The sequence below is a fragment of the Danio rerio genome, chromosome 17 (genome assembly GCF_052040795.2).
Source record: "Danio rerio strain M-AB ecotype USA chromosome 17, GRCz13ab, whole genome shotgun sequence".
NCBI lineage: Eukaryota > Metazoa > Chordata > Actinopteri > Cypriniformes > Danionidae > Danio > Danio rerio.
Window position 1 is genome coordinate 15886677 of NC_141037.1, and position 14964 is coordinate 15901640.

Sequence of the window (14964 nt, forward strand, 5' to 3'; positions counted from 1 at the left end):
GAACTGGGTCATTTACGTCACAACGGCGTCCCAATCCACTGGCTTCGGTGTTTTGTGCAGGTTTTTATGGCAAGCCATTTTAGCGTTAACTGATTATTTAAGTTTGGTTGAATCATACTTATGTATTATTTAAAGAATGTTTGCTTGTTTCCACTCCAGAGATTAAAATGGTAGGTTGCGACTTTTTATTCCGACAATTTCCAACAAAAGTGTTTAGACCATTTGGGATGTATACAAAAACAATGGTCCCAGCATATTGGTCCTATTCAATTTTTTAATTTTAAAGCTTCACAGAATCCAAAAAGAGCAACATGTTGATAAATAATGTATGACTGATTTAACGTTGTTATGACTGAATTGTTGCAGTTATGAAACACTTCGATCACAAGCAGATGGGCCAATGACATCACTTGAAAAGGTGATAATTATGACATTTTTCCTCAGAATAATTAGTTTGTATAATGATATATATATATATATATATATATATATATATATATATATATATATATATATATATATATATATATATATATATATATATATATATATATATATAAAAGGTATAAGCTGTGAAACTTTCAAGGATTCAAACATACTTTCACACAATCCAGAGAATTTCCATCATATTTTTTTCCTCAGAATTTGGGTTTTATTTCTTACAATTTGTTTATGTCTTCCCGCAATTCTGCGATCTCTTATCTGAATTTATATCTCACAATTAAGTCGGTTTTAAAATAAATAGGTAAAGGGATGGATTAGAGGTGACTTTACTAGAAGCTAAACAAGTGGGCTACTAATAATGACAGAAAATATATACCGCAACGACAGGAATACATAACGAATGAAGTGAGTAAATGAATAAGTAACGTAATGTGTCATTGGCCCATGAACATTTCCTGCTTGTTATAAAACCATTTCATAACTGTAACAAGAAGCAATTCAATCAAAACTCCATGTTAAACAGCTATCATAACATTATGTCAATATTTGGCTATTTTTGGATTTTCAGAAGCTATAGAAATTAATGTAAAACAGAACCATTGCTTTTGTTTTCATCCCTCAAAATGGTCTATATATATATATATATATATATATATATATATATATATATATATATATATATATATATATATATATATATATATAAATTTTCAGGAATAAATGTTAAAGCTACTTGCCATATATCTACAGCTGTTTGGACAACGAAAGTACCAATTATTCTACTGCGAAAGTTTAGCTAGCTCGTGTTAATCAAATACACAGTACTGACGTTCCCTACTTCGTAAAGTATCGGTTAGACAACGTTATTAATATTCATAAAGCCAGCCTTCACCATAGTATGATTCGCGGTCAGGAAACATCCATTTGATTGTCTTGTCACTGTGAATCTGGATTGCACCGACTCGTGGTCAAGATAAGAAAGTACCACAGAAAGAAAAGTAAACATGCTCGAAATATTCTGCTGAAAGATTCTTAAAGACTTGTTGAACATTAGATTTAACATGATACTTTTCTCAACAATAAATCTGTAGGTCTATATAGATATATAAAGAATATTACTAATAAAATAGCATTTATCTTATATACATTAGAGAAAGGAAATGGTGCTCTACCAGAAAAAGGTGGTTTGCCATCTCCAGGTTGAAGGAAAGTCCTTGCCCCAGGTGGAGTTCAAGTATCTTGGGGTTTTGCTCAAGAGTGTGGGAAAGATAAAGCGTGACATTGAAAGGCGGATTGGTGCAGCAGCAATGCGGTCGTCCAGTCGATGTATCAGTCTGTTGTGGTAAAGGAGCTGATCCGAAAGGCAAAGCTCTTGATTTACTGGTCAGTCTACATTACTACTCTCACCTACGGTCATGAGCTTTGGGTCAAGACCGAAAAGACAAGATCTCGGATACTGAAATGAGTTTCCTTCACAGGTTGCAGGGCGCACGCTTATAGATAGTGTGAGAAGCTCTGTGATCTGGGAGGAGCTCGGAGTAGAGCCGCTGCTCCTCCACATCAACAGAAGTCAGCTAAGGTGGTTTGGGCATCTGTTTTCGGATGCCTCCTGGACAAGGGTTTTTCAATCTCGGTCCTGGAGGTCTTGTGTCCTGCAGATTTTAGCTCCAACCCAAATCAGACACACCTAGGCTAGCTAAATCAAGCTTTTACTAGGCTTTCTAGAAACATCCTTGCAGGTGTGTTGAGGCAAGTTGGAGCTAGAATCTGCATAACACCACCAACCTAAGGAGGTGTTCCCATAGGCCTGGAAGACACAGGACACGCTGCTGGAGGGACTATGTCTCTCAGCTGTTCTAGGAGCGCCTCGAGATCCCCACAGAAGAGCTGGTGGAAGTGTCTGGGGAGAGAGAAGTCTGGAGTTCTCTTCTAAGACTGCTGCCCCCACGACCCAGCCCCGGAAAAATGGACAACAATGATATGAAACATTAAAAAAAATATATTGTTTTACAATTTGACAATGGTAGAACAAACAAGACTGTACACTTCAACTTGTATTAAAGTAAATTTGGTGTTAAAGGAAAAAAAAAAGAACGACAGCAACATTTTTATTTAATTTTTTATTTGAATTTGACTCATTTCACAATCAGTGAGCGGAAGAGGTTTTGTTGATTGGATTTTCTAGGATTTCATTCGTCTGTCCCATGTCATAACTCTAGTGTCCAACAGTTTTGTGAATATGCCTTGGAATGTTTCATATCTAGAACATTAGATACAGTAGTTGTGCCCATATAACTTTGGAGAAGCTGACAGACTTCAAGAGAAGCACCAACAAAGTGATTTTTTCACTTACTGCAGGATGTTGTTACACAATCCAGACAACTGGGGAGGACACCTAGGTTCAGAGAGGGAATAAAACACTAACAACTGCAGTCGGTCATTATACCCATGTGTTTGTCACAATGAAAAACATCACTAGTGATACGCCGCTTAGCCTGTGAGTTTGCATGATTGGCTGGATTGCCTGGCCATCAAAAAAAAGGAAAACACTAATACTGTGTAACCTGTTTGTGTGCTTGGCACTGTACAGCAAACTCCTGGTCCAATATAATAATTAAACAAAACCCGATCAGAACAACACTAACAATAATAATTATGTCAATAGATCCTTTGAACAAATGTTTCTTTATTGAATGCAGCAATTTTGACCATTGGCATCCTTGAAGCGCAGCCGCATCTTGGGTTTGTATTTCTCAAGATACATAAGTTGTTTGGCGTTAAAAGCCCCGCGTCTTTTCCTGAAAGAGAAATGATCGGCCAAATCACACAATGACCAACAAAATCATATTCTACAGTTAAAGAATAGACAGGTCATTTTCGTGACTTACTGACGAATAAACTGGACTGCATCTTCATACATCATCCCGCATTCGATTAAGGCTATGGCCACCAAGACAGGAGCTCTGATCGCCAAAAAAATAAAAATAAAAGTTTAATTGAAAACCAAACTCAGTTGAGTCAGGTCACTTTTTATATAGGACATTTCCTATTTCCTGATCTACAGTTCAACGGGAAAGTATTCATAGCGCTTCACTTTTCCCACAATTTTTTATGTTACAGCTTTATTCCAAAATGGATTAAATTAATTTATTTCCTCATAATTCTACACACACTACCCCATAATGACAATGTGAAAAAATATATATTTTTAATTGTTGCAAATTTATTAACATAAAAAACCTGAAAAAAAAATCACATGTACAATAGTATTCACATTCAAGTGTTGCTCAATACTCTGTTGATGCACCTTTGGCAGCAATTACAGCCTTTGGCACACCTTTGGGAATTTTTGCCCATTCCTCTTTGCAGTACCTCTCAAGCTCTATCAGGTTGGATGGGAAGCGATGGTGTACAGCCGTTTTCAGATCTCTCCAAAGATGTTCAATAGGGTTTAGGTCTGGGCCACGCAAGGACATTCAAAGAGTTGTTGCGAAGCCACTCCATTTATATTTTGGCTGTGTGCTTTGGGTCATTGTCCAGCTGGAAGATGATCCATCGCCCCAGTCTGAGGTCAAAAGTAGAGGTCTGCATTCCCGCGGCTGTCCCGCAGGCGCCGACCAGATTTCTGCGGCGCGGGTATAAATTTCCGAATAAATCACGGGAGCGGTCGGTAACGGGTTTAATTTGGGATGGGAGCGGGCTGTCTAGCAATATCGCTCCCGACTCCCGAGTGAGCACGCGTATGTATGTGTGTAAATGAAATAGCGCGATGCTGTGTTTAGCTTGTTTGTGTGTGTGTATGCGCACGCGAAAATGAGAGATGTGTGTGCGCGTGCGTGAATGAGAGAGCTTTGCCTCTGTGTGTGCTTGGTGCTTATATGTGTGTGTGTGTGTGTGTGTGTGTGTGTGTGTGTGTGTGTTAGTGCGCGCGCGAATGAGAGAGAGAGAGCGAGAGAGAGCTTTGTCTGTGTGTGTGTGCTTGGTGCTGTGCGTGTGTGTGTTTATACAGACAGCTTGTTATAGGCTGTCTGGACCGTATAACTGGGTGATTTTCGGTTTTGTTCTCCCTCCCCTCTTTAGCGGGATCGGGCGTGGCGGGTAGAAAACGGGGCGGGTCGGGCAGCGGGACAACAAGTGCTTAATTTAAGCGGGAGCGGTCGGGTTCGGGCTAAAACCTGGCGGGAGCGGGATTCAAAATTTAGTCCCGCGCAGATCTCTAGTCAAGAGCACGCTGAAGCAGGTTTTCATTCAGGATGTCTCTGTACGTTGCTGCATTCATCTTTCCCTCTATCCTGACTAGTCTTCCAGTTCCTGCTGCTGAAAAACATCCCCACAGCATGATGCTGCCACCACCATGCTTTACTGTAGGGATGGTATTAGCCGAGTGATGAGCGGTGCCTGGTTTTCTCCAAACGTAATGCCTGTCATTCACTCTAAAGAGTTTTTTTTTTAGTCTCATCAGAGCAGAGAATTTTGATTCTTATAGTCGAGAGTCCTTCAGATGCCTTTAGGCAAATTCAAGACGGGGAGTGGCTTCCATCTGGCCACTCTAGAATACAGGCCTGATTTGTGGATTGCTGCACAGATGGTTGACTTTCTGTACGGTTCTCTTCTTTCCACAGAAGAATGCTTGAGCTCAGACAGAGTGACCATGGGGTTATTGATCACCTCCCTGACTAAAGCCCTTCTCCCCTGATCACTCAGTTTAGATGGCCGGCCAGCTCTAGGAAGAGTCCTGGTCGTTCCAAACATCTTCCACTTACGGTCCACGGTACTCATTGGAACTTTCAGAGAAGCAGAAACTTTTTTTTAACCTTCCCTAGTCTTGTGCCTCGAGACAGTCCTATCTCGGAGGTCTACAGACAATTCCTTTGTCTTTATGCTTGGTTTAAGGTCAACCCTGGGACCTTATTTAGACAGGTGTATGTCTTTTCAAATCATGACCAAATCAACTGATTTGACCACAGGTGAACTCCAATGAAGCTGCTGGAACATCTCAAGAATGATCAGTGAAAACAGAATGTACCTGAGCTCAATTTAGAGCTTCACAGCAAAAGCTGTGAATACTTATGTACATATGATTTTTCAGGTTTTTTATTTTGGATAAATTTGTAACAATTTCAAAAACTATTTTGTTCACATTATCATTATGGGGTATTGTGTGTAGAATTTTGAGGAAATTAATTAATTGCATCCATTTTGGAATAAAGCTGTAACATTAAAAAATGTGGAAAAAGTGAAGCTCTATGAATACTTTTCAGATGCACTGTAGATAAAAGCCGAGTTTCACACCATTACAACACAAACCGTTCCAAAAGATTAACATGTCCATGCACATCAGTTCTAAGATAACTTTAAAATGACACTGGGTAACAGCACAGAGACGTCCACAAACTAACATTTCATATCAGTAAACTTAATTGTACGGCATTTGATCTGATAGCACTTACCGCCCTAATCCAGCGACGCAATGTACTGCAATGCAACAGCCTGGTTCATCTTTAAATTTACATTTGAGAAGATTCAACCAGTCATCAACAATTTGCTCAGGTGGTGAACAACCATCATCAAAAGGCCAGTCCTAAAAGAAAACACAGTGTACATTTAAATTCAAAGTACCAATTATTCTACTGTAAAGGTTCCTAATTATTGGTTAATGTAAGAATCTGGACTTACCCAGCAAACAATTGTTTAATAGACATCTTATAGACCTTTAAACATAGACAGCTTGGCTAAAACAAGGCTACATTTGAGCTCTCAGTAAAAATCGAATAGACGTCTAAGAATAGTCCAAAACTAGACTAGACGTCAAATAGACAGACTTTATATGTGGCGTCATTCATTTCTGTTTATTTGATGACTAGTCTAGTTTTGGCCTATTCTTAGACGTCTATTCGATTTTCACTGACAGCCCAAATGTAGCTTTGTTTTATCGAAGACGACTATGTTAAGACATTTATTAGACACCCTTTTAAAAAGAAAAATGATTTCTGTGTACTTGTTAAGAGTGTGTGTGCACAGATGTGTTCATAAGAGCAGTTAAAGTATGGGGTGAACCAACTTGTACTTAAACATACAAATGTGTACAAGTGTAAATACACTCCTGAGCATACTTACAAAGAGAAGCTAGTGGTATAATTGCAAACTACACATAAAAAGCATCACCAGTGTGGGGAAAAGTTACTTTTAAAAGTAGTGGATTACAATATTGAGATACTACCCAAAAGAAGTAACTAGTTGTATTACATTACTTTTGAGTTACTTTTTATTATCAGGCTGAGGCTTGAACTCTTTCAGGACTTGTTTCATAAACCTTTTTTAATAAAGGAGTTCTGCTCACAGCGACACACTGCAAAACCTACACCTATATTAACCTTTAAAAAAAAAAAAAAATTTTTTTAGGATAATGTTATCTGAGAACTTCCTGACCCCAGAGCTATAGAAGCCGTATATACAGATTATTGAAAGTTTAAAGCAAAACAATGAACACATTCTCTCATTGACTTCGTGATTTATTAGCTACATTAAAAAAAATTAATTAAAAAAAAGTCATGTAATTTTGTTGTAAGAGATCATGTGATTTTAAAGATTTGATGTTGATTCAGCTTCTCCTACCACAGCAAATTACGTTTTTACCGTTGATATTTGGTGCCAGTTACTGAGGAAGTGATGATTTTGTTCTCTTTGACTCGTTGGATGGAAACGCTGCTTTATTTGCATATATTTTATTTGTTATTCCAGTTTTGTGCATAAAGTTCATTTGGATTTTTGGATAAAGCACAGCTATTGTGACTAATTTCACTTTAATTCAATTTTTTTCTGAAAGCTAATTAATTAAACTAAAAAGTAAGTCAAATACTATTACTTGTTTTTTTTAAAGTAATGCGTTACTTTACTCGTTACTTAAAGTAACATTATTATGTAACTCTTTTTACTTGTAATGCGTTACCCCCAACACTGAGTATCACAGTATGCATTAAGCAATCCATGCATGTCCAGTTTCCCTTAATTATAAAACACTTAATTAATAATTTGTCATAAATGTTTATGATTTTTTTTTTCTGGGACAGTTCTCTCTTCAGACCCAGTTGAAATAACTGCATTGGGGATCTTCTTAGTGAACTAAATAATACTTGTTGGTTGGATTCAACTTAATCTGCCAATATCTTTAATGGGCTCTATGCACAGCTTGTGTTTTGCAGCCAATGATGAACTTCCATTGAAAGCGTAATGTGACTATTTTCAGTTTCATAAGCAGGCCCGTGCAGAGACCATCCAAAGGGCCTGTGCAGGATAATTTTTCTGAAGAGTGGGGGGGGGGGGGGGGGGGGGGGGCAGTTGTTGTTGCTGTTGTTGTTGTTGTCGCGCGCGTACTGAAGAGCGGTGTCGTCGCGCGCGTTCTGATCAGCTGTGTTGTCGCGCGTGTACTGTAAAGCGGGGGAGGGGGGGGTTGAGCACGCGTACTCAAGAGCGGTGTTGTCGCGCGCCTACTAAAGGGCGGGACGGAGGGTGTGTCGCGTCACAGGGGCACTTTTGATAATTTTGGAAGGGCACTTTCTATCCATGACTAAAAAGGCAATGTGCACTGCACAGGTTGAGCCCTATGTGTGCACGTGCCTGTTCATAAGGTTCCTTTTACAGCATCGATGTTGTAATGTAATTACAATGCATTCAGTAAAATAGACTTAAGCATTCATTTAGTTGTTCAAGCACCAAAAAAGATGAAAGACTGTGTAACCAACTAGCGCTCAGTATCAGCAGTCAAGTGCAGAAAAGCTTCTTGTCATGACTGAGACCCACTTCATATCGTAAATCTATCAGGCAGTGAAGATCACTGATTTTTTATTTTATTTTATAACAGAAAGGCAGTTCACCGAAAGCGCTAAGACTGGCTGGCTGAAATGAAAAAACCCTGTGCATATAGCCTATTCAGTGTTTTGTGAAATTCCTTTTCTTTGACAGTTTTATGGTGACAAAAAAATACATTCACATGATTTTAAAAGAGAAGTGTGGTCACCATACATGTTTTATTATTAAAGAGGTTCCCAAAGCTAATAACCATAAACCTGAACGAGCATGGTAACCTTGCACGTGTGACTGATCAATGATTGCTTACTCACGTGCATAAAAACTGTGTGTGCGTGTTTGATAAATATGGATTTACTTGTACTTGGGCCCATTCGAAATGTAATTCGTAGAACTAAATATTGAACATTTTAAACACTCTTGATAAATGAGGCCATGACATGATTTCTTCCTTATGCGAGCAATTAACAAAAACTTTTATATCACAAAATTTTTTTAATGTAATAAAAATAGTACATCTCACCAAAACTTCAATGCCTTCTTTTTCCACCGGTGCTTTGTCATAAGTTGACTCACAAACCCGAACCAGAGTCTGCACCCCAAAACTCTTTAGCTCCTGAAAGAGATCGACAAATGAAGTCATGTTCAACTTTGACGATCATGTAAATATTGCTATTCATATTAACCACTTAGAAACCTACCTCTGTAAACTTGGCCAGCTGTGAGTTGGTGGGATTGTGGGTGATGAGAAACCTCATGCATTCATAAGTGATCTCAACAGGAGCGGGGCGATTCATTTTGACACTCAAATGATTTATAATTGTACTTATTGAAGGAAAAAAGCAACAACTTCCGATTGTTTTACAGGGAAGAGTCAACAACTCCAAAGCGTTTAAACAATTTGACTTTAAGGCAAATCACTGAATGTTCTAAAAAGGTAAACCACGTTCTCGCTCCAACAGCTTTAAAATAAAACTAAAGAAGGGGACGATCCTTCTGGTTCACAATTTATAATTACCCCATTCAGGAAAGAAGAGATGATCAGTTGGCACTAGAGTGAGCGAAAAAAAACAAAACAATTCACTCTCTAGTACCTTGATTGGCTCAAATTAATTCATACACTTCAACTTTGGACAAAAAAAGATGCTCCCCAAAAGTGCAGAATGTAAGACGGGCAGTCAGGTAGTATAATCTTCATATGGCAGGCCCTCTGTTCACTTGTCTACAATGACCAGGTGCTGTGCCTGGCAGAAGTCTCCACTCACACTGACAAACGCCATAAATGTGCAGCCTGGAAGAGGAAAGAGGATGGTGACCAATAAATAACCAGGGCAGTGGATCCTAAAGGCTCACAACAACCAGCAAGTGCAGTGAATCAAAACGTGTCACCATTAACACCGAACGATTACCGGATATAGCCTACAGCCAAAGAGAGACCTCATTCTACTGCAGTTGATATTGACTTTGGGCACTGGATGGATTATGAACTCTCATTATAAAAACATACAGGCGTGTTTGTGTATATTGCGTAAGTGAAAAATATCTAACAAGCAGTATCGTTTGCACTTACCTTCAATAAGTGAACAGAAAACAAGTTGAGAACTCTGCATTCTATCTTCACCATTCGTGACTGTCTCTCCTTTGCACCTAAAAAAAAGAAAATAAGTATAAGGACTAAACTTTTCTTCATTCCTGAATTGTGTATTTGTCCAGACTGGTATTATACAAGCTTTTGCTAACAGGTCTAATAAAGTTCAATTTAAGATTTTTTTTAAGGCCAGGCAAAGACCAAGTACAATTTGATGAATAATCTGAAGGAAACACAATATGGCAATAGACTAGCGAATGTAAAGTGATATAGAACATGCATTAGTCTTCGCAATATTTCAACATTTTACAGTATATTGATTTAACATTTATTTTAAATAATATAATTTTTACCTATCTTGATATATTTTTATTTTACAAAAAAATAAGTAGCTTAAGTTTTGAATGACTCTTCCCTCCCTGTACCTGATCATGGCACTAAGTTTTTTTTAGGTTTACAGGGGAAGCAAAATGACAAAGGCATAAGACATTTTCTTAAAATAGATTCAAATGAAGCAGGCTTATGAATAAAAGTAGGGCTGCACAATACTGGAAAAATTACATACATTTTTGTACTATGCAATATTTATTGCAGTATATATACAATTTTACTAGATGAGTTGAATAAACGTTTGTAAAGAATTTATCATTTTAGATTGAAGAGATTCATTAGAGTGCATAAATTATATAAAAAAAAAACAATCTATAAGCACAGATAAATTCAATAAATAAAAATATGGCAATTAAAAAAACTGTATTGTATTCTGAAGAGTCAAAATGTATCCAAGTATACAGTGATTATAATCCAGACTCAAATTTGCGTATACTCACGATGTAATTGCGAATGTTCACATTGGGATATCGATACTGAAACAATATATTGTGCCTCCCTAATTTAAACAAGAACAAATATACTCCAGAGACCTCAAAAAATACTTAATATAATTACAAGAAAAGTTATTTTAATTACTTGGAAACAAATATTTGTTCTTGTTTAAACAAATCGAGTTATGTTAAATGTCATAAAACGAGATTTAATTTCACATCCCAAGTAAAGTTAAGGTAAAGTTGGTTTTAGATTTGCACATTCGTTTAGTGACAACTTGTCACACGCTATTGTTTACCATGGTACTTTGAATATTCGAGCTTAAATTACATGCAAGTATGAGTTAAAAACAACATTAGCACTATTGATTTCACTGTGAACAATGTTGTTCTTTAATAGTCATTGGCTGATAATATGATTTCACTAGGGCTGCACGATATTGAAGCATAAGCATAAGAATAAACTGACATTGCAACTGATATTGCAATATTTTCATTTACAGTTATATATATTGCGATATAAATACAATTTCACCAGATGACTTAACTGCTATATATATATATATATTTTTTTTTTTTTTTTTTTTTTTTTTTTTACTGCTATATATATTGCAATATAATACAATTTTACCAGATGACTTCAATAGAATGTAAGGAATTCATCATTTTAGATAGACTGGGATGATGCTGTAGGGGAGCATATCTTTGTAAAATATCATTTAAAAAATGACAAGCATAGATATATACAATGAACAAAAAATGCAAATAAACTATGATTTTCTGGGGGGTCAAACAGTATTCAGATAATAATATAATAATTGCAACAATATTAATAATAATAACAATAATAACACTATATTCATTTAATGAAATGCAAATGTAACCTTTAAGCTATGATTGTTAAACCTATTGTGCCCAAATGTTTAAGTTTGCTCAAAACTCTTTCAGTCAGGGCTTAAAAACTTGCAAATAATAAACTTTCACCCGATGGTTCAAATTTGAAATGATTCCACTATGTTGTTAACTGTAATTGTCTGGTCAACTATAATCCCAGCTAAGTTGCAGATCCCTTCGATGTGACTATTGCAGACTTGCACATTGCAATACCAATGCTGAAACGATTGTGCAGCCCTAGATATTACCATTTAGAATTTGCAAAGAATACTTTTTTTTTATTATATTATTAAGGAGAAAGTCTGAACATGTAAATATGGCATGGGACGATAATCACTTTCAAGGTTTACCACGGTTTGAAAAAGTCAAGGTTTTAATACTGTTTGTTGTTATACGATTCCTAAGGTATATGATTTTTTTAAATGTTTTTTTTTATGTACTGTAAAGAAATCTGTGTTTTTGAAACTAACAAAACTCAATGATCTATTTTAATTATTTAGCCTGACATACTAACAGTTCCAAAATACTAAAAAGGTTTCTTAAAATAAAATAAATTATGTTCAATGAAGAGAAGAAGTTAAGTTTTTTTTTTGTTTGTTTGTTTTACTTAGACATTTAAAAAGAACTTACTTTAGAGCAGTAATCATAATACAGTGATAACATGAAACCATGGTATTTTTATCCAAGATTATCATACAATGAGAAACTACATCAATCCATGTAATTTAAAGCACCCCTATTTAGGAATGTATTTGTACCCAAAACAAAAATACTGATGGTTTATTTTGTGCATGCTATATTTATTTTATGACTAAATGAATTAAAGACTTTCCTCCTGGACTGAAAACAGCTGAAACCATCTTAGGATATATACAAGCCAAATAAAACATTTGAGAATGCATTCAAATTTTGGGAAATCACCAGATCACTCATAAAAGTTTAAACATAAAAATGCAGAGATGCATCTCCTTTGACACGTGCATAATCCATTCTATTTTTTGACCATTATCTCATTCTTAAAGGGATAGCTCACACATGCAAACACTCACACAACGAAAAATATATCAGTTACACACCTTGATGTTTATTCAATCGCCTATAATTTTCTTTCTGCTGTGGAAAACAAAGGTTTAGCAGAATGACAGCCTCAGTCAACATTTACCATCATTGCATGTTTTTGGTGAATGGTGACCGAAGATGTAATTTTGCCTGCCTTTGTGTTGTTTTCCACAGAATATATTAAATTATGTTTTGGATTAGAACGACATGAGGTGGAGTCAACAAAAATGTATATATAATTTGGGGAGAAAGACAAAGACATTTAATGCAGAGCACACAATGGGCTACCACATTTGCTGACAACACATTAATTTAAATGTGTAAAGGACTGATTTAAAAAAAGACATATAAATCAAATATCAAAATTCTAAAATACGTATTTGCTTAATTTCTACAGGAGCAGCATTATGTCCAGTGCCTTGTTGCGTTAACATGAAATCCAGCTTTTCCTAATTAAAGTCAATTTCAACGAGATTGTTATTATTTGACAGTTTAACTCGGTATTACATGTTTATATGTCACATTATAAGCTGTCAATACAACCCAAAGGTACATTATTATTTCAAAAGTGCCAAATGTTTTACGAGATTAGTTCGCTCCTGTCCGGCTAGCGTGTTTTAGCCGCTAAATGCGTATATATTTAAATACACGCTGAAGTTCAAGTTTCATCTTTTATCTAGGTGTTTATAAATGACAGGGAAAAAACGTACATATTATATAAAACAGATACTTACAAAGAGCTGACGGTAGATGTGAATACCGTGACAAAGGGAGAAAGGGTTGAGAGACGCTGCTAGCCGGCTAGCTCTCCTCTACCATAGAGCTCCAGTAACCAGGCGACAATTCCGGTCAGTAAAGGTGGACGATGATTTGGTGAGTGCAGTCACGTGGGCCATAAACAGTGTTGAATGGTTATGGAGGATAGATGTCACTTTTCCCCCCGGTGATGCGTCTTGACCAATCATCTTGAATCTTCTCACGCGATTTACATTTACGAAGATAATTTGTCATAGATATTGTTATCTGTCGTGTGTGATTATTGCAGCATACTGTAAAATGTAAAACACCAAATATGATTTGTTTTCTGCAAATGGAGGCGACAAGATACATTTTAGAAAAAAAATCATATAGTTTATTTGATATAAAAACAATAAAATATATTAAGATAAATGACCAATGATAGTATAAAAAGATAATACATATTATACACACACACAAACACACAAACATACACACACGCGCGCACGCACTCACGCACGCACACATGTTTGTTTTTGTGAAAAGTGGGGACAGTACATAGGTTTCCATTCATTTTATACTGTCCAAACCGTATATTGTATTGCCCTCACCCCACCCCACCCCTAAACCCAACCATCACAGGAGAGTGTGTGCAGCTTTACTCTCTGATTAAACTCATCCTGTAGGATTTATAAGCGTTTTGAGAAATGAGGACGTCACCAATGTCCTCATATTTCACCACCTTTTTGTAAAACCTGTGTCATACCCATGTCATTATACAGATTTGTGTTCTGATATGTCACAAAAACACGTACACACGTACACACACACACACACACACACACACACACACACACACACACACACACACACACACACACACACACGCACACACACACACACAATTACCTGATAAATATACTGTAATAATAAAAATTTAATCAAATCATATATAGTCTATAAATGATTCAAAAATGTATTTAAAATAAATATATATAATACATACAAATGAGAATAAAGAAATAAAATATTAAAATGAAATGTTTGGGGGAAAATGTAATAAGTTACATCCATGATGCAAATCATCAACCACATCCCTAAGGTGCTCTATTGGGTTGAGTCTGGTGACTGTGGAGGCCATTTGAGTGCAGTGAACTCATTTTCATGTTCAAAAAACCAGTCTGAGATGATTCACGCTTTATGACATGGCGGTTTATCCTGCTGGGAGTAGTCATCAGAAGATGGGTACACTGTGGTCATAAAGGGATGGACATGGTCAGCATCCCAGCATCCCTCACCAGTACTCAGGTAGGCTGTGGTGTTAACATGATGCTCAATTGGTACTAATTTGCCCAAAGTGTGCCAGGAAAATAACCCTCACATCATTACACCACCACCAGTCTGAACTATACATACAAGGCAGGATGGATCCATGCTTACATGTTGGTGATGCCAAATTCTGACCCTACCATGTGAATGTCGCAGCAGACATCGAGACTCATCATCGTTTTTCCAATTTTCTATTGTTCAATTTTAGTCAGCCTGTGCAAATTGTATCCTCAGTTTCCTGTTCTTATCTAACAGAAGCGGCACCCGGTGTGGTCTTCTGCT

General features: G+C 36.6%; 1 protein-coding gene across 2 annotated transcripts; it reads right to left on the reverse strand.

The window, feature by feature from the left end:
* Positions 1-2549: 2549 nt before the first annotated feature.
* On the reverse strand, positions 2550-13459 carry ptp4a2a (protein tyrosine phosphatase 4A2a). 2 transcript variants are annotated; one of them, NM_001005583.2, is made up of 7 exons: positions 13350-13459; positions 9821-9897; positions 8952-9541; positions 8774-8866; positions 5895-6025; positions 3333-3407; positions 2550-3242 (listed from the first exon to the last, which is right to left on the reverse strand). In NM_001005583.2, exons 3-7 carry the CDS (start codon positions 9045-9047, stop codon positions 3131-3133), a joined length of 507 nt encoding a protein of 168 aa, NP_001005583.1. In that variant the 5' UTR covers positions 9048-9541; positions 9821-9897; positions 13350-13459; the 3' UTR covers positions 2550-3130. The 2 variants fall into 2 exon arrangements, 1 of the variants encoding a protein (NP_001005583.1); XR_015512532.1 differs by lacking the exon at positions 2550-3242 and having other exon boundaries at positions 3333-4043; positions 4183-6025; positions 13350-13434.
* Positions 13460-14964: the final 1505 nt, after the last annotated feature.

What these genes read in the sequence shown, in the direction of transcription:
- ptp4a2a (NM_001005583.2), bottom strand. Translation starts at nt 9,047, where the DNA reads ATGAATCGCCCCGCTCCTGTTGAGATCACTTATGAATGCATGAGGTTT. An exon ending in AAGAAGGCATTGAAGTTTTG is followed by an intron (nt 6,026 to 8,773) that starts GTGAGATGTACT and finishes GTTTTCTTTTAG; the next exon opens with GACTGGCCTTTTGATGATGG. An exon ending in TGCGTCGCTGGATTAGGGCG is followed by an intron (nt 3,408 to 5,894) that starts GTAAGTGCTATC and finishes TTTGGCGATCAG; the next exon opens with AGCTCCTGTCTTGGTGGCCA.